This window comes from Podarcis filfolensis (genome assembly GCF_964270895.1).
Source record: "Podarcis filfolensis genome assembly, chromosome: 2".
Lineage (NCBI taxonomy): Eukaryota > Metazoa > Chordata > Lepidosauria > Squamata > Lacertidae > Podarcis > Podarcis filfolensis.
In genome coordinates, this window is record NC_139605.1 from 66,800,052 (window position 1) to 66,824,309 (window position 24,258).

General features: G+C 41.4%; 1 protein-coding gene across 3 annotated transcripts in view; it reads right to left on the reverse strand.

The window, feature by feature from the left end:
- The window catches only part of JADE2 (jade family PHD finger 2), a 145,665-nt gene that overhangs the window by 57,490 nt on the left and 63,917 nt on the right, over window positions 1–24,258 (reverse strand). For all 3 annotated transcript variants that reach the window (XM_083600010.1, XM_083600009.1, XM_083600011.1), the window contains exon 5: window positions 9,557–9,726. In XM_083600010.1, coding sequence (XP_083456136.1) covers window positions 9,557–9,726 — 170 coding nt within the window. The remainder of the gene's footprint in view (window positions 1–9,556; window positions 9,727–24,258) is intronic.

The following is a 24,258-nucleotide window of genomic DNA, read 5'->3' on the forward strand; positions in this document are numbered from 1 at the left end:
ATCTGTCTGCTTTATTTTGAAAATGCCCTTTACCCACAGGGATGCTGCAAGAATAAAAACTATTAAAACTATCAGAACATGAACTGGGATTTCAAAGCACGAGAAATACATAGGACTGGTTCTCTCCCTTAATCCCCCAAACCCTTCCTTTGGATTTTGGGCACATACGATTTTTGTCCTGGTGTGCTCTGATTGTTCAATGACAATGATACCAAACCATTTCAAATATTCCAATGGAAATTAGAGGCACAGTTCTGTCAAAAGATAAATCATGCAATCTGGCTACAGTATGGTGAGGTCAGGAAATTCTGAGCTGGAAGGGGTATATTTTTTAAAACCTTCTTCACATATAAGTTCATTAAAATCACATTTTCCAGTGCTTTCTGAACTCACAAGTCCTAAATCAAAAATACTGGCGACCGAACTTCAATATTGGTGGGGATCTCTGTTTAAGTACATGCAAGTGCTTTCCTCTGAAATCGCTAAAACTTGCTTTGTTAGGATCAGGAGGTGAACTTGTTGACAAATCACCAACTCTGGATATATCCCATGAACGTCAAAGGGTTAACTTAGAAATTGAAGGGGCCCTTCCATGCTTCCTTCCTTTCTAAATATTTACCTCTGATTTTGCTTCCTTTGTAAGAGGAATAAAAGGAACAACACAATGCTTGCTTGCTTCTTTTTAAAGTGGTGCATTAAGATGCTCAGGTGATACAGTGATGAGTGCCACAGAAACCCTTCTCCATAAATGAAACAAAATACAGCTAGCAGATGAGCCAAGCGTGCGCTATGAAGCTCCTCGATATTTCATTATGAGCACATCCCGCTAATGCACTTAAAAGATTTACAGGAACCAATTAGCACCCTTTATGCCACCCACCAACATCAATTATTTCTTAAATTTAAGATGATGGCAAAATGTTTTTAGAAGTCACTTTATAATCAGCACACACACACACACACACACACACACACACACACACAGCCTCTGCATTAAAGCTCTCCTATCACAGATCTGTTCTGACACAACTCTGATTAGGAGGCTATTGGGTTCCTAATATCCTCTCAAGTCCGAATGCATAACTGGCTCCAGGTTTTGAGGAGGTTCTGGGCAAAGTGCCCCCAGTGCTGCCCCTATATAGCCCTGTTCCTATGTGTGTATGAGGGGGGCTTACCAGGAGATAGGGGCAGGGAAAGCAGCAACTTACATACCTCCCCAATGCTCCCAAAGAAGCTTTGCTCCTGTACTGGGGGTCCTGGAGTAGGATTAAATGAACGTGGAGAATTATCTACACCTGTTTTCACTGTTTTCTCAAAGAACAGTAGTGATTGCACTAGCTGGGCTTCTCTAGGGAAGGAATGCCACAACTGAAAAGGCCCTTTTCCTTACGTTACAACACAGTTCTATCCCACTGAGTTCAATGGTGCTTTTTAGTAGGATTAAGTCTATAATAGGATCGCAACCACAGGCAAAGTAAAATGATCAGAACATCAACAAATCTGGCTTTGTCATTTTTTCTATCATTCTTTGTAAGAACATCCACTACATCAGAAGTGGTAATCCTAATGGATTTTCCAGCAGTAACTGAATCATTACTAGCTCCTCAAGTGCTGTCCCAGAGAGATCTGCATGGATTTTTAATTCTAATACAGCAGAACATTTTCCTCGAATTATGCTTCTGCGCCCCCATGAAGGCAAATATTGCAGTCAATGAGACCTCGGGTCTCTCTAGTTATAAAGCACTTATTTGTATTGATCATTTGAGGGCTTTTAAATACTTCATATTATGAACTTAATAATACATCCCACGGCTGCATACATTTGAAAAAATCAATTTTAATAGCAATGTTGCACATGATCTGTAAAAAGTAATAACTTATTTAATGAAAGACCAACAAAATCAGCTCTGGAATGTCCAATGGAGCTGCTTCAGATTGACAGTGGTGAAAAACTAAGTGAGACCAAGCTCCAGATCTGTTTCCAAGGCTTCTATAATTGCTAGTTCACATCTAGTTCCTATGATTGATTGCATCCTCCATTCAAAACCGTTAACACAGTGTTAAGTGGCAGTGGGTTTACTGGTTTTCTTATTCATACAAAAAGAGATGAGAACAAAAAAAATCAGCCCTCACTTGAAGGCTTCTTGTGCAACACATGGGTTACCAAAAAGAGTTCCAAGAAAATGAAAGCTGCCTTCTAAACTGATTATAGGGTATTTCCGGCAAACTTTATCCTAAGATGAGTTCACTTCCCCTACAAAATCAAAGAGCTTGGTAACCATACATGTGGAAGACAAATGGATGAACTGACTCTTAATGGCATCCTCCTCCTGTTTGTAATATATGAATAGCAATATGTAGTCAGACATGAACAAGGATGATCTATACCACAGGAACTGGTTGGAAAGCAGATAGAAGGAAGTGGGCCTGACAATTAAAGGAAGTAGAATCCATGCTTAAAAGGACATGGCTTCCCACATCCCACCCACAGTTCAAGAAATAAAATACACAGTGCCAAGGAGATGAAAGACGGAACAGTATTAAGCACTACTTCAGATACAATACCAATATATCAATGGTTTTGATTCAGACTTCATTCACTGAAGCGCAAAAAAAGATCAGTTTCATAAATTGAAGATACCTACAAGGCATTGCAAAGACAAAATAAAATAGATTGTGACACAGCTCAGGGGAGGGCGGGAGGTTGGAGTTTAAAGAATCTTTAACCAATCTTTAATTCAATAAAGATCGGAACATGAAAAGGGCAACAGAGTAGAGCAGTGGTTCTCAAAGGGTGTGGCGTGCCGTATTGGTGTGGCAAGAAGTTTCAAGGACAATCAAAGAAACATTTATACATTTCAGTACAGTATAGTATCTGTATTTGTACTGTATCTCTATATATTTATATTAAAGAATATGGATAGGTATCTTTTCAAAATGAGAACAGGAGCATGAATCGATACTGAGGACAATCCTAGTTGTGATCCAGAATCACGGTTCAAGAGTGCTGGAGAAGACTTGTTGTTTGATACTTTCTGGATGCCCCATGATCATCTTATAAGGTAATTGATTTCGCTTGTTATAAATCAAGCACTGCCATGGGTGACTTCTTTTTGCTTCCCAATGTATTTCTTATCAGTAAAAAAAAAATTGGTGTGGCATGAACAATTTTTTATTCAGACAAGGAAGTTTGGTCCAGACAAGAAAGTCTGAAAACCACTGGAGTAGGGTTTGCGTTCTACTTATCCACCTTACCCATTCATAAGACACACATTGCAGAACACAGAAAGCACTAGCCAGACTGCTACCCTATTCAGTGTTGGAGAACATGCTTTGTCCCCAAGTTAAATCTCTGGCATCTCCAATTAGGAAACCACATTGCAAGTGATGTTAAAGATGCCTCTGCCTGACTCCCTGGAGAGTCACTGCCACGCAAAGTGAACAATACTGGGGTTGATGGATAAACAGTCTGATCTGGTAGAAGGCATATGTGCTCTGGTCCAAAAACTGAGTAAAATATAGAATACTGATGATTAAAGTCGAAACCAGTTGTAAAGTATACACATTTCTGGGTCTACAAAGTATACAAGAGAATTATTTATTTCAAAATCAAGTGCTAGCTGTTTTGTAAAAGACCAATATACTAAACTGTATTTCAGGAAATTATATGTGAAACATCTCCTACAGTTCCATCTACAAGTGTATCTTCATCTCTCAGCCCCTTCTCATCAGGAGAAAGCCGAACACAGAGACATTATTGACAGTGCCTCTAATCAGCTGTTACTGGCAGTACAAACAAGACTGATCAGGAAATCAACTGCTCATGAGAAGAGCTTTGCTCCCACGCACCCAAGCTCAATTTAATAACTGCTTTCCCTTCCTCCTTGAGGAATAAATAGACCTTAATTAAGCCTTACTGGAGACTGTGCATTAGATCAGGATTTCTCAAATAGGTAGGGGCCAGTCTCCCCACTTGAAGGGCACAAGAGACCCTTGGGGGAACAGGAAGGACTCCTAGCTTGGCCATCGGTACCTGAGCAGCTACAATTTTCTCCCCTCCTGCCCCTCAAATATGCCTTTATTTCATTCTGTTATGCAAGTAGAGAAAGCAGCTACAAGTCTCAAAGAAGGACAAACAGAGCAAGAAAAATGGTAGAAAGGATAATACAATAAAAGAGAAAAACGTAAACAGCACAGTGGAGCTGCAAATACGTTGCAGCATATAACTTTTTGGGAGAAAGCACCTCAAAGCTAAAATTGAAAAATGTCATAAAAATATTATGTGAGGTATACCAAAAATCACGAGTGATCACTGTCCTAAACTAAGTGTCTCCAAAGACTGAGCTGTGAGACTGAAGAAGAAGAAGAATAAGAGTTTGGATTTGATATCCCGCCTTTCACTCCCTTTAAGGAGTCTCAAAGCGGCTAACATTCTCCTTTCCCTTCCTCCCCCACAACAAACACTCTTAACCACTACACCACACTGGAGTTTGAATGTGCCCTTCAGATCAAGTAACAAACACCTGGGGGAGTTACCAGGTACCATTAAACTTATCAGTCTTAGTAAGATCTTTGTACCACAGGACCAGGTGCATTCAGCGTTCTACCAGGGCTAGTTGACACACTTTTGTCTACCATACTCAAGAGTGATGGAGGAATGAAATGCCAGTGCTGGACAGTTTCTAGAATGAGGGTACACTCAATAAGGGAAGATGTGCTGCAGAAAGAATGTATTTTTGAGCTGTAGACTTTAAAAGGTTGAAAACCTCTGGCACAAACAATAGTCGTATTGCAGGAAAAAGCAGAGAATTCAACTCCCTGAGAATATCAGCTTTCAGCTTTAAAAAGAGTAATTTCTGCTTCTTATGGATTTGAAGATATGCTTGAAATGGCATAAATAGTGTGAAATATATGCTTTAAATTGTGCTGAGATATCAAGAAGTCAGACAGGTGATGTCAAAAATTTCCGGTGGTTCCTTGCCTTCCCCATGTTTGAATTATGCAAATTTGTTAAATTGCAAAATAAAGTATGTGAAGTTGTCCAATTTGTATAATTTATACAGGTAACAGAATTTAGCACTGATTCTTGTGAATTCTGTATTGCTTAGACATATGTATTGAAAATCAGTCACTCATATGACTTGATAGTTCAATATTAATATGTGCGATCCTGCCTGGATGACAGACAATGAATGCTGTTAAACTTCTTTCTTGACAGTACTGCATCCCCCTCTGATTGCTCTGCTACTATTGATGCTAATGGCTGACTTGCTCTCATGCCACAGTAGGCTTGTTACTCTTGCAAGTGGCCAGGTTCCTTACCCTAAAGATGCAAGGATCTCTATGTCATTAAATGCCTAAAGAAGTTCCCCAATATTTTAACTCTCCGATTGCAATTGGCTTAGTTGCTCTGATGTCACAGCATGCTTTCCAAGTTTTTGGTCAGACATTTCAGTAGGGTAGCCTTTGATTCTGAATTCCAAGATCCACGGGATACTTTAGACAAACAATCTGAAGTGCATTACACAATGGATTTGAAAATAACATATTGTGGTCTCTGAGTCTTTCACTAGTAATTTGATATCGTTTTGTTGCCTACAGTCTACACCTACACAAACACCTACAAACACACACATCTGCATCCTATGAATTATAGCATCATGACTGAATATGAAAGGATATATTAAGGCAATCTTTAATATACAGTATCATGCCATCTTACAGTCCAATGAATATTTTTACACAAGCTGGCTTTTAAAACAAGAAGCATCTACCTTGCCTGCTTGCTGATTTCCTGTATTAGAAACTGCCAAGACACCTACTATAAATCTTTTGCTGAATCTGTGGCCCACTTATTTTATTGCCATCAAACAAACCACACAGGGCTTTCTGGTTTTCCCTTCATCAGCATTGCTGTGGTTTATTTATGTGTATTTAGCTCTTAAAAGTTCCTTTAGTCAGTTGTCCATTTTTAAAGAGCTTCCGTTGGAGACTCTTGATTCTAGGGCAAGCTGCTATTTGTGTTTTCAGACTCTGGGCTCTCTGGCTTAAAGCCACACGTTCTCTTGGGAGTCTCCCTGCTGGTTCTTTTTCTATTATTTTCTACCTTCCCCAGTAGATTATAGAGGACATTATAGTGCAGTTACATCCTTCATTACTCTAAGTTCAGAGGTATTAAAGAACAACTCATTTAGAACATGTGATTTTGCGACCATCCCTCTGGAACTGTTTCATACCCACTTCTTCTCAGGTGACTAAAGACATCGCCTACTTCCAGTTACATCCTGTAACTAATTAACAAATTAACAAAACAAAATGATCCTACGTACGTTCAAAAAATAAGCCCTAAGGAATTCAATGGGACTTAGTCCGAGAGTAGGACAGCAGCCTAGGACCATCAGCATGGAATATACCTTGAAGAGTCTTAGCATTTCAATAAACAGGCCAGGTAACTCTTCTAGTTAGGGCTGTGTTAAATTTTTGGAAGTAGGGCTACTTGGAAAATCTGGATTTGCAGTATTTGGGGCCATTGGGCAACTGCTAAAGAAAAAGTACCCCCACCACAACAAAAGGTGGAAGTCAGTTGGAATGATCATATCTCCTTCTGAGTGTCTGCAGCACGAATAGATATTTCCATGGTATAATGCTTGAGGCACGCAATGGGGTCATCAGCTTCTCAACTAGCCCCCAAGAGGTATAGAAGAACAGACCTGGAAAAGTTGTTCTGCTTGCCTCTAAAGGCAAAAAAAAGGAATAAATTATCTTACTATGGCTCTGAGCTGGGCTAAGACTTTGCTTGCAATAGGAGCTGGAGGTCCTCTTCAAATATACTAGGATGGGGGGGAGGTCATTGGTTTCCCACTGTTTCTCTGTCTCTTGTGGGGAATAAGTTATGAAATGGTGTTCTTGTAAAGCAGTAGTGCCCATAGCTGTTGCCACTGTGGCCCAAGGAGGAGCCTAAGATGCCAACCACAGAGGAGGGACCAGGGGCACGAGAAAATGGACACTGAAAATCTAAGCTCAGCCCTATGTGCAGTGATGCAGAGAAGTTTGTGTCAAAGGAAATCATTAAAACAGCTGAGATTAACTTTGAGATTCATTGGAAGGACCTGTGAGCTACAGGTGGAAGTCCTTGCAGTAATGGGATGACTTCACTAGATAAAACCTTTTTGCAAATTCTCTGAGAATATATTTGTGGCAGAAAGAGACTGAGCTCAGCTAGTGAATCAGGAGGATAGAACAGAAGGGGGGCTCTGTGGGGGGGGGGAGAGAGATGGCTATGTAACAGCGAAGGGACTTTTCATGCCTTTGAAGTCTCACTAGTCACAATCATACAATAGCTTTGGATTAAACGGAGATCACAATATATGGCGTGAAATCTTAATAAAAACATAAATGGCCCAGCTTCTGCTTAAAAGGAAAACAGTCTTATGCTGCCTATAATGTCCTATATGTGAATGTAGTTCAGTGTTTGATCCAAATTACTTTAGACCAACTTTCTTTATTATCGCACATGGCAGCAGCAGCAACCAATAAAACCATCAGACACAGTTAAATGTTCATCACGTTATCGGCTGGCAGCTCTTTACATTGCGTATTTCCACCAAGTAGGGGAGCTGATAGCCAGCATGAGCTTCTGATAAAGAAAATGGACTTTTTCTGTTTTGTGCTTGATGAATTAATTGTACATTTTGTTTATATTGAGGCTTTTCTGCTTCTGGGTAGAGATGTCTACTTTATATTGAAAGTACTCCAGAAAAGTAGAATATTTGTTTATTTCTGGGAGGCATGTGTAATCAGCACAGCTAAAAATCCCATCTCAGGGGTGGAGGATATAAACTAGCATGGAAAAGGCATTAGAAATTATACTAGGTAGAGCAATTCCATGTCATCAGGCAGGTGATGACATGCATAGAGGCTCTAATAGGTATTTTTCCTTACCCTCTATGTAGCAGTAAGCTTCTGTGCAATTCTTCATTGTTGTTTTTCCTTTGAGGACAAAAACTAGTTTGTTTTTAAAATGGAATATACAAGATGAGGATCAGGCAACAGCCAATACACTGCCTTCCATAAGCTAAAATTAGGACCCCTGTTAGGGTCCTAATTTGGTACAACTCTAATGCTGCCTTATTTTCTCAGGATGGCCCCAATAAGGTGTCACTTGACTTCTTGGAAAGCTTGTATTTTCGGACCAATGTGCCAACAAATCTACAATCCATATGGCTACAGATCTGTCCCCATACCCACTTTTAAGCAGGGAATTCCTACTGCAATATGAGAATTTCTGGAACCAGCAATGGAAGGGAAGGGAAACAAGGTACTAATTAAAGCAAGACTTTGGACACTTCTAAGTCAAAACTTCCCGGACTGCTTTACAGTCCTATTTCTACTGTCTTTAATGTGGCATACTCAGAAATAAGTTTGCGCAGGCTTGCAACTTTAGTGTAGGATAAAAATGTAGGACACAGCCCTAGAGAAATGACATAAATGTGTTATGGAGTTTATCACACCTTTACACACACGCTGTGACATCTACCTCAACTCGATCTTTCATAAGAGTGTGATTGTGGGGGCTGTGCATGTATACTGAATAAATATAGCTTAGTCCTGAGAAGGGGGGAAAACCCTTAGTGAAGGAGATATGTGGTAAATTCCCAGCTTATTTCCTGTAATACGTTTGGTAAACGGCTGTGTCAACCTTGCCACAGCACCATCCCACTTCACAGAACTGAGTATATTGAAGGCTCAGATAGGCTATGGTGAGGTATGCTCACAAATATGACCCTTCACCAGAACAGCAGGAGGCTCGAGGAAATCAGTAACGTGGAGCTATCTTGCCTTGGTAACATACAGAGTCCTGGTCCATGGGGTTGTCCCCAAACTCACTCTACCCAAATCTGCGACAAAGTGATTGGCAGATATGTCCACTAGCACAAAATAATTGTCCTAGGAAAATAATGTACTGCTAAAGTAAGAATACATCTTATATAACTTCTCCTCCTCCCTTTTTTGCTTATAACATTTGTAGGATATGAAAAAGTCACAATAATCTCAAAGTAATAGGTGCTATTAAAAAATATATCAGTAAGAACATAAGAAAAGCCTGCTTATCAGGTCAAAGGCCCATCTAGTGCAGCATCCTGTTTTCAAAATGGCCAACCAGATGCCTGTGGGAAACCTACAAACAGAACATGAGCAGAAGAGCATTCCCAGCATACCATGGTTTCCTGCAACTGGTATTTGGAAGCATACTACCTCTGATGTGGAGGCAGAGAATAGACACTGTCCAGTAACCAACTGCAGCCTTATCCTCCATCTAGATTGACTTTTGCCTATTGCCTTTCAACTTCTCAAAGATCATCATCCTTCATAGACTGGGACAGTTTTTCCCTTTTTTCCCCCAACAATATGCACGAAAGCCTACTGGTTTGAAAATTTGTCTTTGGTTTAAGACTGGTGAGTGTGCAACCCAAGAGAGAATTAAAAACAACAACAACAACAACAACAACAACAACAACAACAACAAAACAACAACAACAACAACAACAACACTTACCCATTTCCTTAAGCTCCATGTTGAAGAGTTCCAGCCAGCAAGCATCGATTTCATCCAGGTCATAGCGACTTGCTCTTTGGGAGTATGTCCTGGTGACATCTAAACTGTCAGAGCTGGACAGGTTGCTTGGTGAGGTTTGTGGTGATGAATGTTCTAGAACAGGAACGATCCTAGGGAAGAAAACAAGCATGGACATAAAAGAGAGGTACAGGGAGCAAGAAGTTCCTTTTTACAAGAATGGGCATTTAAATACTGAAATTTAAGACGTCTAAGCTTAATTTATGCCTAAATGTCAACTCATCTTGATATAAAATTTACCATTTTGGAGCAGAATAATTTAGCAACATTTATACCACAAATGGAAAGTGGTTTAACCCTTATGGCTTTTCTCAAGGAACCTGTGAAGCATAGTTTTGTAAGTTGTTAAAAAATCAATTAGAAAGATTATTGGCATATTCACAGAGCTATAGCCACTAGGATTTCTTCAGAGAAGGTGTGATAGTTAAGCTGGTTAAGATGTGAAGAGAAAAGATGGCTAGTTTTTAGTAATTTCTGGCTGAAGAGTTCAATGAGTTGCAGATGCACACCAAAAACAAATGACCAAGAAGTTAAAAGGAATCACTTCCCAAAATTTCTCAAATTCTACAGGGCTGAAGTGCCAGACTGGGAAAATTATCTGGGGCATGTGCTTATTATTAAAGCCAATTTAGAATCACCTCAAAAGTGGCACTGACTTCCGACTCTTTGAAAGACCTTTGAGGTGTTGTCAAAACCAATGACACAAAAATAATGGTTTGTTTGGGAACTATTGACCTTTCTGACAATCAGGAAGTGCTTTTTAAAAGACCTAACATGAAGAGAATAAAGATTACGTAATGGGTTTTTATAATCAGCAGCGTCAAGAAAAAGGTGTTTCTGAGTGACAAGAAAGATATAACCATTCAACACTGTTACAAAGCTCTGAGTACTTCCCCCTTGACCTTGCTGATAAAACTGACTGCTGAAGTGATTCACATGGCAAATGGTTTCGGGGACACCTTTAGTGTTGGCACCACAAGAGGTGTAACTTTCAAGGGACCATGGAACTGCTGCTCAACTATTAAGTCACAGGTAATATTACTGAGGAAGAAGCCCTTCCCAAACCGAACCTTGGGTTCTAGCATGCAACCCTAAGTGATTTAGCTGCTGTACCAAAAGGTAACTCCAGCGTTTATCAGGAAACAATTACAAGATTATCTCTAAGGATGAACCTGAGACCAGAGACGGCACGAAACAGTTGGTCCAACAGGAAATCCCCTGTATTAACAATAAAATAATAAAAGTAAATAATTGAATATGATGGCCTTTTAGATAGGCCACCTAATCATAAAGCTAGTACAGTGGTACCTTGGATTAAGAACTTAATTCGTTCTGGAGGTCTGTTCTTAACCTAAAACTGTTCTTAACCTGAAGCACCACTTTAGCTAACGGGGTCTCCTGCTGCCGATGCTGCACAATTTCTTAACCTGAGGTAATATTTCTGGGTTAGCGGAATCTGTAACCTGAAGTGTATGTAACCTGAGGTACCACTGTACAGTTGTACCTTGGTTGTCGAACACCCTGGAACCCGGACGTTTTGGCTCCCGAACGCTGCAAACCCAGAAGTGATTGTTTCAGTTTGCGAATGTTCTTTTGTAACCCGAACATGCAACAGGCTTCTGCGGTTTCCTGCAGCTAATCAGAAGCTGCGATTTGGAAGTCCAACGGACTTCCGGAACAGATTCCGTTCAACTTCCAAGGTACGACTGTACTGCTGAAGGTAACTCCTTAATTTGGATTTTTTAATTGGTTCTTACCTCTATAGGTGACAACCATGCCTGGTTGAAAATATCTGGAAGTACATGCCACATAAACCTAATGCTTACAATTGCCCTAAGAGTACGGGGGTGTGTGTGTGTACTATTTACAAAGAAGACTGGAAATAAGAAGACTTTATTTCTTTTCTTTTCTTTAAAAAAAACCCTACTACAATAGCAAAAAATTGAACAACCTCTCCAGAACAAAGGAAGAAGCAAACAAAACCCAAAAACTCTCCCACGTTAGCGTATTGTTTTTCTGTTCTAGTGCTGCATTTGTGGCCCAATGGTAATGGGATTGTGTTTACTAGAGTCTTAACCTAACATTCTTCATCTGGCGCACCAGAGGCTTGCCACAAATATGAACAGAATAGGGTGACCAGATATAAAAGAAGACAGAGCTCAAGCACCTTTAATAGCTCTGAAGAATTAGGAATTTCAGCTGAAATTCCTCCTTCCACACATTAAAGGTACAAGAGCTCATTTAACATCCGACTGGCCTCCCCATGACACCCTGTGGCTCTATTCCATCCTGACACCATGAATTGCATGAATATGTCTACAGGGATGGACAAGATGCCCTTTGGCCTTTCCTTTTCTCTAATTCTGTTGTTCTGTCTGTTACACTGGACCGAAAACTACAAGTTTCTTTCTGAAGTAAATTCAGGGGATGATTAACTCAATTCCTGACTACTTCCCTCCAGCTTCATTACTTCCCATCCACCTGCTATGGCACACATTGCCACATTCAACGCACAGACTGAGTCATGTTTTTAGTTTCTGCTTTTACCTCCTGATCTATGGAAAAGCTATTGGGTGCAACCAGTAGTAGAGCTTGTAGAGCTGGGCCCATAAGATTGTCTGAAACTCAAATGCCTTATGCTCACACCACAATGAATTAAAGTGGTTCTTCCCACCCTCCCACTAGATGTGATTCTTTTATTTCCCTTTTTTTGTTGTTGCTTTGCCAGCATTACTAGAAGCCTGTCGGCAACAACCTCCCACATGTTTTGATTCTGAAGTCAAACAAATAACCCTACCTACGGCTAAATCTGCCTGCATCAATCTTCTCATAATGTTTCCTATGACACTGGAGGCTTTCTTTTCCCTGGAGCTTGCTGAGGATATCACTCAGAATAATCACATGTACAAACCACCACTTCAGGAAGAGAAGGGAGGGGAAATAACCATGGGATTTTTATATATGATACAAAATGATAAGTGAATACAGGCTGTTTCAGCCTCAGCTGAGGTAGGCAAAGCCAAGCAATTAAAGTCATTTACTTTGAGGGCTTCCAGAAGGAGACAATAAGCCCAAAGAATTCTGCTTCTTCTGGTCTATAAAAAATAAAAACTGACAACTGTGCTTGTTAAGGGTAAAGCACTTATTTTCTAAGCCTCCTGCCCCTTTTTCTAAAGGTGGGGAAGCTCAGATATTTTGTATTTTTTTCCCCACAAAATGACAACTTCCTTGCTATTTAGTGTCTCCATAAACCAGCCAGCTCTCGCTGCACCACCCACCATCCTATTGTGGTCCTGGCTGTGGACATCACCTGTTTTGTGAACTGTGGGAAGGCCTTCTCTGCAGTAGTGCCGTGTCCTGCATCTTTGGTGCTGATGATTCATCACCATCTTTTATTCACCCAGACCTTTGTGCCATCCTCACTCATTAGAGCTGGGTTACCTATATTTATTAATTTGCTGCTGTGGTACTATGGCTCTGCAAATTCTTGTTTGAATTTTATTGTTTTGTTGGTTGCAATGTTGTTGTTTGATTTTATTGTTTTACTGCGCACTGTAAACCACCCTGTTGTCTTTTGATGAAGGGTTTCCTATAAACAAAACCAATAACAGAAAGCAAACTCAGCTGTTGAGTCATAATGGTTAAGTATGAGAAACAGAGCCACAGAGAGAAAAGAGGGGTGCATCTGCCTTTCTTGTGGAACATCAAGGCTGGAATACACGGCGGGCATTTTTTGGTTGGGGGTGTTCTTAAGTCCCATTTAAATGAAAGACTGGTCCCAAGTTGAATTTAAGAATTGGCATCTCGTTGATTTCAAGGGGATTTAACCAGAAGTGATTTTTCTCTGGACAGCATCCTTGCCAGATGGTTAATGAAAAGGGCACAAATGTTGCCAAAACACACAGGAGACAATGGAAAGGCAAAAACCGTGTAGGTTGTCATACATTTTAGTTGTCCCATGCACAGCAACCTCATGTATAAGGTCCAAGTGCTATTGGCCTCGAGGGCTGGCAAGAAGGAAGCATCAAGCCATGGGCAGGGACCATGACATGTCTATGTTCTGTTTAGCAGCTAATTCCCTGTTGGCAATGGCGTTAAACAGCAAAAGAATCCATGCCAGGCTTGCTTAGGGATCCCAAAACTTCTGACAGCTTGGGCACACTTTTTTGTTCTTTTTTATGAGTGAATTACAGCTGCAGGCATGTTTCAATCTTATCCCCCAAAAAAGGTTCATTTGAGAGCGTGCAAGAGCTCTGGATTTGGCTGTGCTTCCTCTGAAGGGCTGTTAATTCTGGCGCATCTCTGCATCAGGATCAACTACATGATCCAACTACACCCAACGCAGACATGCAGCAAAGTTACCCACCCCCAGGAAAAGCTGAGTGGGAGACATCGAGGCTGAAGCCGTGAATCACTGAGAGACGCAGCAGACAGGCTCCTCAGTGGGCAGGCAATTTCAGCTTGTGTGAGACTTTTATTTGATGATTACGTATGTTTTGGTTGTAGACCAATCACTTCAATATGTTTCATGGGAAAGCGATTCAGAAATAAATATATTGTCTATTTCTCACTATACAGTAGCAGTTCATTTGTATGCAGCATAGCATATTCGGAGACTTCTACATACTAAGTGTGTGGTACCTAGTACTGTAGACATCTGCACATGTGGGTAGCAGCCCAGATTGGCAACTGCATATCAACAGTGCTCTATGCGAGTTTTAATGTTCTCTATTTCCCAGAGGTGCTGGGATGTGGGGGATGTTTCGTAAGGGAAGGTGTCACACCCATCACTCATGAAGATTGGCCTTGAACACTGAGAAATAAGGATGAGGAAAGGAAAGGGGCCTTGTCTGCCCATGTAGTTTCTGGGTGGGAATTGAATGGGCATTTGCTGTCAATTCTCCTGCTGTTTTCCAGCAGCTTGGCACCATTACGCATGACACTTGCCACGCACACAACAACAGTGTCACACATAATGATATACCATCACAGGAAGAGCTCGGCCTGAGAAGCGGGCTGTGATGCCAGCTCTGACAGCTCTCGGCACACTCAGGAGCTGAAGCTTGCCATGGTATTTGCAAAGATCACATCTCTCCCTGGAAATATCACATTGTGACACAAATGCCAATATACACTGGTGCTGACAAAAACAAGCAGAGGAAGAGCAACATCCTCCTTGTCCTTCAGGAAATAATGTGAAATCTGGGATGTTCGTGATCATTCAGTTCACGTCACTCTTACACTTTCAAGAGAGAATATGGAAGGCGGGAGGAGGAGGGATGAGAAGGAAATGTCCCTCAACAGTTTCACTGAGATCTTCTGGAACAGAAGGGTCCACATAAAAATATGTTTTGCACCCTCCAAAAAACCACTCCTGGGGGTCAAGGAACCTTCTGGAACTGCAGAGGGACTGGGGAAACTGGGATATTCAAGTTGGGGGTGAGGTACGATGTGCAAGTTGAAGTGCCTTTCTGCTCACACAATATGCCTTTGAATCCAAGCAATTATATATTGCTACTGGGAATCCATTAGGACTGACGCAGATTTACATGTTTTATGAGATTGCCCAGTGGAGGCAAGTTCCTGGGATTTGATGAGAGGGGAAGACATAGAAAAGAACCAAAAGTCATTCTGAGGAGACTAATGAAGGAAGTAAATGTAAAAGGAAGAATGTTTTGATGGATTCCCTAGTAGCTGCTAAAAATGTTTATGCTACACACTGGAAAGTAAATACAACACCAGATTTGAATGAGTGGTTATTTAATGTCTGGCATGTCACACTGAAATGGAAAAACTGACTTATATTCAGCAGGCTAGGGGGAAAGGCAGGGAATGTGATTTTTCAGGATTTATGGAACATTGGTCAAAGGTTATAATGTATTAGAAAGGGAAATCTGGATAGATTCCTGAGCATTTTTTAAAAAAAGTTTAGTGTTTGTTTTCTGTGGTGTCTTTCTTATCTAAACAGTTGGGTGGGAGTAGAATCACAACTGATGTTATTTGAAGCACTAAAGTTTGTGTCATATGCTATGTTTATCATGTTATACTGATTTTTTAAAACTAGTATTTAAAAAGGTTGGTGAAGCGAAACCTTCTCTTTACACGAATAACACTGGTTTCCATTAGCAAGGCTTGTCCTCCTAAATAAATAAATAAATAATTTATACCCCGCCCATGTGGCTGCGTTTCCCCAGCCACTCTGGGCGGCTTCCAACAGAATATTTAAAACATGATAAAAGTTCAAACATTAAAAACTTCCCTAAACTTCAGATGTCTTCTAAAAGTCAGATAGCTGTTTATTTCCTTGACATCTGATGGGAGGATGTTCCACAGGGCCTGGTTCCCTGTAACCTGACTTCTTGCAGAGAGGGAACCGCCAGAAAGCCCTCGGAGCAGGACCTCAGTGTTTTAATAGCTCATGTTTTAATAGTTCTAGCTTGAATAATGGTTTCAACCAACAGGCCTGAGCTATGCATACTAAGCAATGGTAGCCTTCCCCATATCTGAATCCATGGCTTTGTCTCTTGAGACAGATGGATGCCAACAATTTATTGTATCCAGGAAATTTGCCTTTCCCCTCAACCTGGGATGTATATTTATCTAGCAAGTGTGACAACAGGTGAAGTCACCAGTGGTAACCAAATTCTCTATCACCACCTCAGATATAATAATTACTTTTGTCTTTTCACCTACAGCAGTTCTGTGAAGACATTTTCTAGGGTAGTAGACCAGAATATAGATCAATTCCACTCCCAATGGCCAGTTCCATTGAACAGACCTTATTTTAGGGCTTTGTTTTAATCAAAACTATTTTTTGATACATTTGTGAATTATGCCTTTTCTCTTTTTGCCAGGAACGGTTTATCCTCACAATTTTTCAGTATACAGCTTCCTGCACATATAACAAAACTGTCCTTTGAGAGGTCTTCCATACTTGGAATGCCATCTAATAATCCTTTGCATGACTGATTCTCCAGAAATACTGTATATTGGATTAAAGAGGAAATGACTCCTTTAAAATCTGCAGGCTCAATTCTATTCTAAAGGTCTGTTGAAGTTTTAAAAATGCCACCATGATTGATTTCAGCCCTAAACACTCTCTTGACATCTTAGTATCAGTACAATCTAAGTCTGTGTTAAATCATGAGGCAGCTACTTTAAATAGAAAGCTTAGTGTTCTTTTGCAAATTGATCAAGCGACAATAAATGTGTTGCTTTTTCACTGCCACTAAGAACGTCTGAACTGATCCAGCTACACAGCATGACCAGGCTTTAAAGCTTTATTAATCCTACTTACATAACTTGCTTACAGAACAGTCAGCTTGCAACAGGTGATATTTTGAAATGCATCCAACTGATGATGCTCAAAAAGCACTGGGCTTTGAACCTTAGCGGAAAGAAGGTTTTATTTTTAGCCTGGCATTAAACTGCAAAGATCATTCACTGTACCTATCCAAGGCTACATTCACATGGACAAAAGCAAAGAGCTACAGATATTGCTGTAGGGTTATTTAGGGTTATTTGGGAATGACTGGTTTCTGTTTCATTTGTATTCTATGTTCATTCACCACTTTTTTCCCCAATGAAAGGGGATTGTGCTTAGTGATATTAAATGACACTATCCTGGAGGTTTGATTTCTAAAGTAGAAATGATGGTGAACAGAAGAATCCCAGGAATGAATATAGGTAACTTCCTCAGCTGCGATGGGTGGGTGTCTCTCTAACCCAGTAACTTTGTAGAGTTTGTGCCCAGTGCCGTTTCCTGGGCTGACCTCCCATCCATGCATTACACACAGGGGAATACAAGTATAGAGCCCAACATGTGTGTGCTCAGTCCATGCAATCATTGAACACCTCTCATGCACTACACCAAGGACAGGAAGCCTATGGCCCTCCAAATATTACTGATCAATGGCTACTGAAGTCAAACAACATCTGGACAGCCACAGGTTCCCTATTCCTGTTCTGTGCATTCGAACTGCAATGTTACAGGGCTTCTGTGACAAAACAAGTGGAGATAAGGTGTGTTAAGCATCTGTTAAACAAAAGCTAAAAGCACTTGCTGGTGAGAATAATGCCAAAGAGCTTGTTCAAGTAGAGCGGTGAAAGCCTATGGAATACAGTAGCTCTGATACTGATGCAAGTGCAGACTGCATGCGGTTGGGGAAGGATTTGAACATTGCACATATGATATTGTACCAAGATAACTGAAAGTTCAGGTTTTAAGCATTGGTGGCTTGCAGAGAGCTGTGCATGCACAACTCTTGTGGGGTGTTTTGTGTGTGTGTGTGTGTGTGTGTGTGTGTGTGTGTGTGTGTCTCCCTGAGGGCTTCTGTTGAAAATTATCACTTCACAGAAGAGAATTTGAAATGAAGCTCTGCTGAAGTTAGAGGTGAGACACTTTCCAATGGTGAGAAATAAATCTTCACCCAGTCTCGCAATCACCTGTCTAATGCTGATAATGGCTACAAGCACCTAAAAACCTGAGGTACAGAGTAACTACATTTAACTCTTAACTTTCTACATGTTGCTCTATGGTAGAGATAAAAAACATTATCACAGAAGAGAAGATGTGGACTGAACATTATAGTTCTGGCAGTCAGTCCTGAGGGGCTACTTTAGTTGCAAACACTGACTTATGCCGCTGCAGCTAAAGTTAGCATCCTGAACACTACAAGTGAGACCAAGCCGTGCAATGATTTCTGAATTACCAGGGGAAAGACAGTGTCAATCCAGAGTCTGTGCCTGTGCAAACGATACAGAACTGCTCCAACAGTACCTGTGACCCGGGGAAGGGGCTGCTGGCAACCTCATCATGACTTGAGTATGCCTCTTGCATGGCCTAAAGCTCAGCAATTGCAAGTTTATGCCAGTTCTGGGATGGTGACAATAACAAATCCCATGAGTTACATTTGTGCAGTGCCTAGCAGGGGTCAGGCTGTCAGTCACTCTCCTTGGTAAATTACAGCCTTTGACTTTTCTTGAAATGACAATGAACTGGGACTTGTGTAATGCCTAGCAATACCATTTTAAAAAGAAAGTCTGTTTATATTTTAACTTAAGGTTACGCCCACCTCATTAATAGGTTGTTCTCCAAAACCGTCCTCTCAGTTCTTTGATAACTCCCCGTTTTGTTAATCACACCCTTCCCACAAGCTGTTCTCATAGCCCCTCTGACCTGCCTGATTAAAGATCCTGCACAGCTTCATTCTTAAAGTTTGCTCTGAATGCATCAACATCTGAAGGAAGGCGGACGCAAGTTGCATTTAGCTCATGTTTCCTGGAGCCAATTCTTATGTTGCTGTTGCATCATGAAGACCTCTTAAAATTGCATCTGAACTGTGAAAGCTTATGCCACAGCAAGCTTATTTGTTGTTGTTGTTTCACATTGTGAGTTACCAATGCAACAGCTGCAATGTGTAGAATGGATGGATTGCCAAGTGGACCACCTTGATCACATGGGAGCATTTCCACACCAACATCGACTTCCATCAAGAATATCTGATCCAACATGGAGGCACAATGAGTCTAGTTCACACTGCAAGATTGCTTTATACCAGAGTTAAGGAAGCAGTAGCTTTCCAGGTGTTGCTGGACTAAAAGCCCCACCATCCCTGACTCTTCCGGCTGGGAGTGATGGGAGTTAAAGAATCTAACAACATCTGGAGGGACACAGCTGGCTGCACCCATTTCATATATTACAGCTACCACGCAGAGCTGGCACCACACATACACTGTTTTGGACAATTTCTATATGACAAGTGTAACCTGCACATCAATCAAAAGTTTCATGCCTTCAATGCCCCCTGAATCTTATACCAGGCTTCACCAATCTGTTGTCCTCCATATGCTTTGGACCATAACTGTTCATCAGCACTATGGGAGCTCTAGATAAAAATTTCTGGTAGTGAAGGCTGACTGACACACACTTTGCAATAGAAGTGCAGTTCACAATCTAGAACAAAAACATTTCACTGCTGTAAAACTAGAAAATCAGTCACATTCATGTTGTCTCAGTCCTCTGATGTAAAATGTGGGGGAAGGTTTTGAAACACAGAAATCCAATGCCCATCCTGTAGTTTGGGTGTGTATAAATCCATTTATACCAATGGATAAAAAATTCACACAAAGAAAAGAACATAATGTGTAACACGGCTTCAAGCGAGGAATCTCTGTGTGTATATTGGAGTCCTACACGCATAAGAAATCGCTAGATTAGGGCAAAACATGTCAAAAACGGTTTATTTGTCTCAGTGTTTCTTTTCCATATGTTACACCACAGGATAGAGTTTGGGTATTATGGCTGGCTATTAATAGCTTAATTAAGGCATCAGCCTCTCATCTAACAGCAATAATTCACAGTGCCTAATTTACAAATGTACACGAATCAAGCCTCTTGACACACTCTTAAAATAAATATCACAGTGTCCATTTGATAGCTGAGAACATAAGTAATTGAACCGCTAGTCATAAAATGGTTAGAACTAAAAACAGCCCTTGTCTCCAAACTACCAGAATCCCGCTGTAGTCGTTTATATTGCAAACACAGCAGAAGGCTTCCAATGTTGACACAAAGCTGATGGGAGGCTACAAAAAAGGAAAGTATTTTTTCATTTCCAAGAAAGTCTCCTGAAGTGTGCAGAATTTCACAATGTCCATGTAATAGGTGTAAAGCTGTTTCCATTAGCCCGGGGGGGGGGGGGGAGAGCCACTACCAAGACCGTACATTGAGAGTAATGGATTCTGTTAAGTGCTGAGCCGTACTCTCTGTAGCATTACTGTGTGGGTTAGCTTCTCTGCTGTTGCTCAGTCAGGAGGGAAACTAGGGGCCAGATCCTGGTTATTCATACACCAGTCTAAATACATGTCAGATCAACATGTATTTCATAGGAGGTCTTCCAGGCCCTGCAGATTCACAGCCTGAATTAATGCAGTTAGCTCTTATTGGAACACCTTTAAGCTAGAACATATGGGTCCTTGCCCCTGCTTTGCCCATTTCTGACCCATGAAACAGCTTTGCACATCAACATTACATTGCATCTGGTGGCTCTTGCCAGTGCAACAGGCAGGTTTCCACTTTCCTCCTATGTCCCAAAGCTGTCTTGGATTACCAGCTTTACACCACTGGTTCAACAGTGTATTAAGGCAGTGCATTACAGCTGATGCTGAACACATGTACAGCAGGCAGTATGTGGCTCCTAGAACTGATTGGGCTGCAAGTTTCTTCTTACTAACAGCGGTTATTTGGGTGTGTTTTTTAAATGCTTGGATTCACTACTTTTGACTTGAGCAACACATTTACACCTGTGCAGTACGAGTGTGAAGTCCTAAATGAAGAGGGCAACCTTTTAAATATATTGACTTAGATATCTATGGCATTTATTTTACCATAGAAGCAAATCATGCCACAAAACTCTGTAATAACTAACTGTTTGGCTGTGGTGGGAGTTTTCCTAGCAATAGCCCACTGCATGAGATTCACAGGATGGACTGAATTCGTATACGGATGATGTCCTAGATGCCACCCTTTCCAAATTTACTGCACCACGGGTGATCTGGACTATAATTCCCATCACTCCCTGACCATTGACAAAGTTGACTGCAGCTGATGGGGATGGCAATCCACCAACATCTGGAGGGAACCAGGTTAGACAAGGCTATGTAATGGTGAACTTCAAGAAATAGTTATTATCCTGCAAAATTAGTTCTATTTAGTCATCATGGCCGATAGCCACTGACTGACTTATCCTCCATGAATTTTTCTAATCCCCTTTCAACCATCAGCATGTCTTGTAGCAATGAATTACAACAACAACAATACCACAGGACACATTCACGTGACACACTCCATTAAAGCAAGCTCTAAACAAGAGCTTCTGCTTGTGCAATGGTGCTTCCACCCCTCTCCTCACCCCAAAAGTTGCTCTGAACAGCTCTGGAGAACCCCCAGAACAGTGTGTCGGAGGAGGTGAGGGGGGCTGTTCCATCTGGCAAAGTGATCTGCTTGAGCAGACAGAATGTTTGCGATAGTGCAATGTTGAATTGCACTATGTGTTTTGTGATGAAGTACTTTCTTTGGTCTGTTCAATTAAAATTCAGGCAAAAAGTGCCAACCTGTTAACCAGCATAATTAACAACCTGAAGCTTGACTATAGATTAAAACTAGATGGTAACTGTGGCCTGGGCTTTCTCAGGATTTCAGTGAGTTGTGTCCTTACACTGTAACCTCCGCTTTTGTTTTTCATCGTGAGGTGAAAGAAGAAAGGAGGCTGCCAGAGTTATGCCAGGGACTAACTCCCTGGTGAAATGAAGGGAGTCTTGTTACTTTTTAGAGTCAGTTCAGAGGAAAAAAATGAGAAATACCCCCAAGAGCTGGAAGAGAAGGAAACTACATTTCTCATTATGTGACTCTCTGGGTTTTTGCTCCTGCTAATTAATATGAAGTGTGGTGGCCCAAGGCCTTCTAGAGCTAACATGAAACATGGTTCTGGGTCTCCTGAGGTACTATTCTGGGTTGCTGCTTTCAAATGGGGATCTCAGTAAGCTTTAACCTGTATAGTGTGCCTTCCTGGTCACAACAGCCAAAACCCTTCCCTTTTTCTACTGAGTATAAAGGCTCTGCTCCCAAGGCCCCAGAACAATTTGCTGGTAGGCACTTCCTGCTCTGGGTTCCATAGGTGAGAGTAATGGCTGCTAACACACTGAAAGTTCCCTCTTTCAACAAAGCTTATTTGTCCCAGTTGGTATCTATCTGTATTTGATTGGAAATTGTTTTTGTATGTGCAGTCATTTTAATATGCGTTAATTGTTTTTATAGTTCTTATATATGCAGCCGTTTTATCTGTTTTTATATATGCAATTGTTTTGTATATGTTTCTATTGTTCTGTGAAATCACTTCAACCGAAATGATACATAAATGAAACAAATAATATCAAACTTGTTGACTCATTCTGCCTCAGAAGGTCTTAAGAAGGTACAGACAGTGGCAGAGCTTTATGCTCCGGTACCAGGGGGCAGAGAGCAGGCAGGGGCGAGGCTGGCACGCATCCTGGGGGCGTGGCGCATGTCCTGGGTGTGGGGCACACCGCCTGCAGGAGTGCGGCGCCCAGGACGGGGGGGGGGAGGGAGCCGTGATGGCACCCCACTGGGATCGCGCTGCTGGGGGCAGTGAGCTCCCCCTGCACTCCTCTTCTTCCGCCAGTGGGCACAGAGCAGTGACCACCAAACATTATGTATGTGAATTAAAAAAGAGAGAGAAGAGCTAGGGGTTGATCATTATTACCATTATTAGAAGTGAAACATAAGGTTCTCAAAGATTACCTCTTGCAACTGGTTCTGTTTACTTTATTCATAAATTATATGGAGTCAAGAGATGAACAATGAGCTAGTAAAGTTGCAGATAACATTCAATTAATTCAGGATGGTGAAATCCCAAACAAGGTGGAAAAGGGTAGAAAAGTAGCTCTCTAAGCTGGATGACAAATCCACACAACAGCTTAAAACAGACTTTCCCAACCCGGTGCCCTGCAATCAGCCCCAGCTAGCATGAATTGGCTGTATGGAGCTGTAATCCAAAACCATATGTCAGGAGTGCTCTGATGGTGTTTCCTGCTTGGCAGGGGGTTGGACTCGATGGCCCTTGTGGTCTCTTCCAACTCTATGATTCTATGATCTGGAGGGCACCAGGTTGGGGAGCGCTGGTCTGTACGAGTCAACATGAGCAAGGACAAAGTGATGCAAATGAGAGGAGGTGGAGGGATCTAACGACATATAGGCTGATGAGGTCTTAAACTACCCAGGAAAAGATTAGTGGATTGTAGAAAATTCAGTGGAAACAAGGACTCAGTATACTGCAAGCATAATAAAGACAAATCCAGTGTTGAGTATAATTAAGGAATGGGTCTAAAAATAACATGCCAAGCATAACGCCCAGAGGTCCACAACTCCACCAATGTTGCCTCGTCCTTTGGCAAGTGTGTCATGACCCAACCTTCTGCCAAACCCTGGAGCTGGGGAGGGGCTGAGGATCCTCCCCACAGTTGTGCCATGCTATGGAGGTGCTCAGCCCTGCATAAGAATGGGGAAGATCCCTGGTCTCCTCCTTCCCAGTTCCAAGCTGAAGGAGGAGGCTGGAATTTATTACTTTGGCACTGCGAGCCTTGCTGTTGTGGAGCTGTGCTGCGAGAGCTTCATAGGCCCATTGCCAAAAACAAACCTCACCCCTCCTCTCCAGCTCCAAAGAGGAAAGCTGAGACTTGTTGCCTGGCAGTGGGCTAATGTGAAGTCCAGTGCCAAAATATACTTCAAGTTTCCTTGAAATCTAAAACCGAACATTATCCCAGGGATATTGTGTTCCTTACTATCACCTATGAATAGGGCATCAGAGACCCTAGGAACATATAAACGACTACCTTTCCCCAAAGTTATTTTTTTGGAGGGGTCTAGCACTATAATATACAGCACCATTGTGAAACCACTTAAGGCTTAAAAAAAAAAAGCCATCACAGTGAATACTGCCTGCCATAAATATGTTAACAATGGAAATAAAAGAGAGGCATAAAAGGCAGGCTAATGTACTATGGTTCAGGTGTGAAACATCATCTGGAGACAGGAAGGATGGATA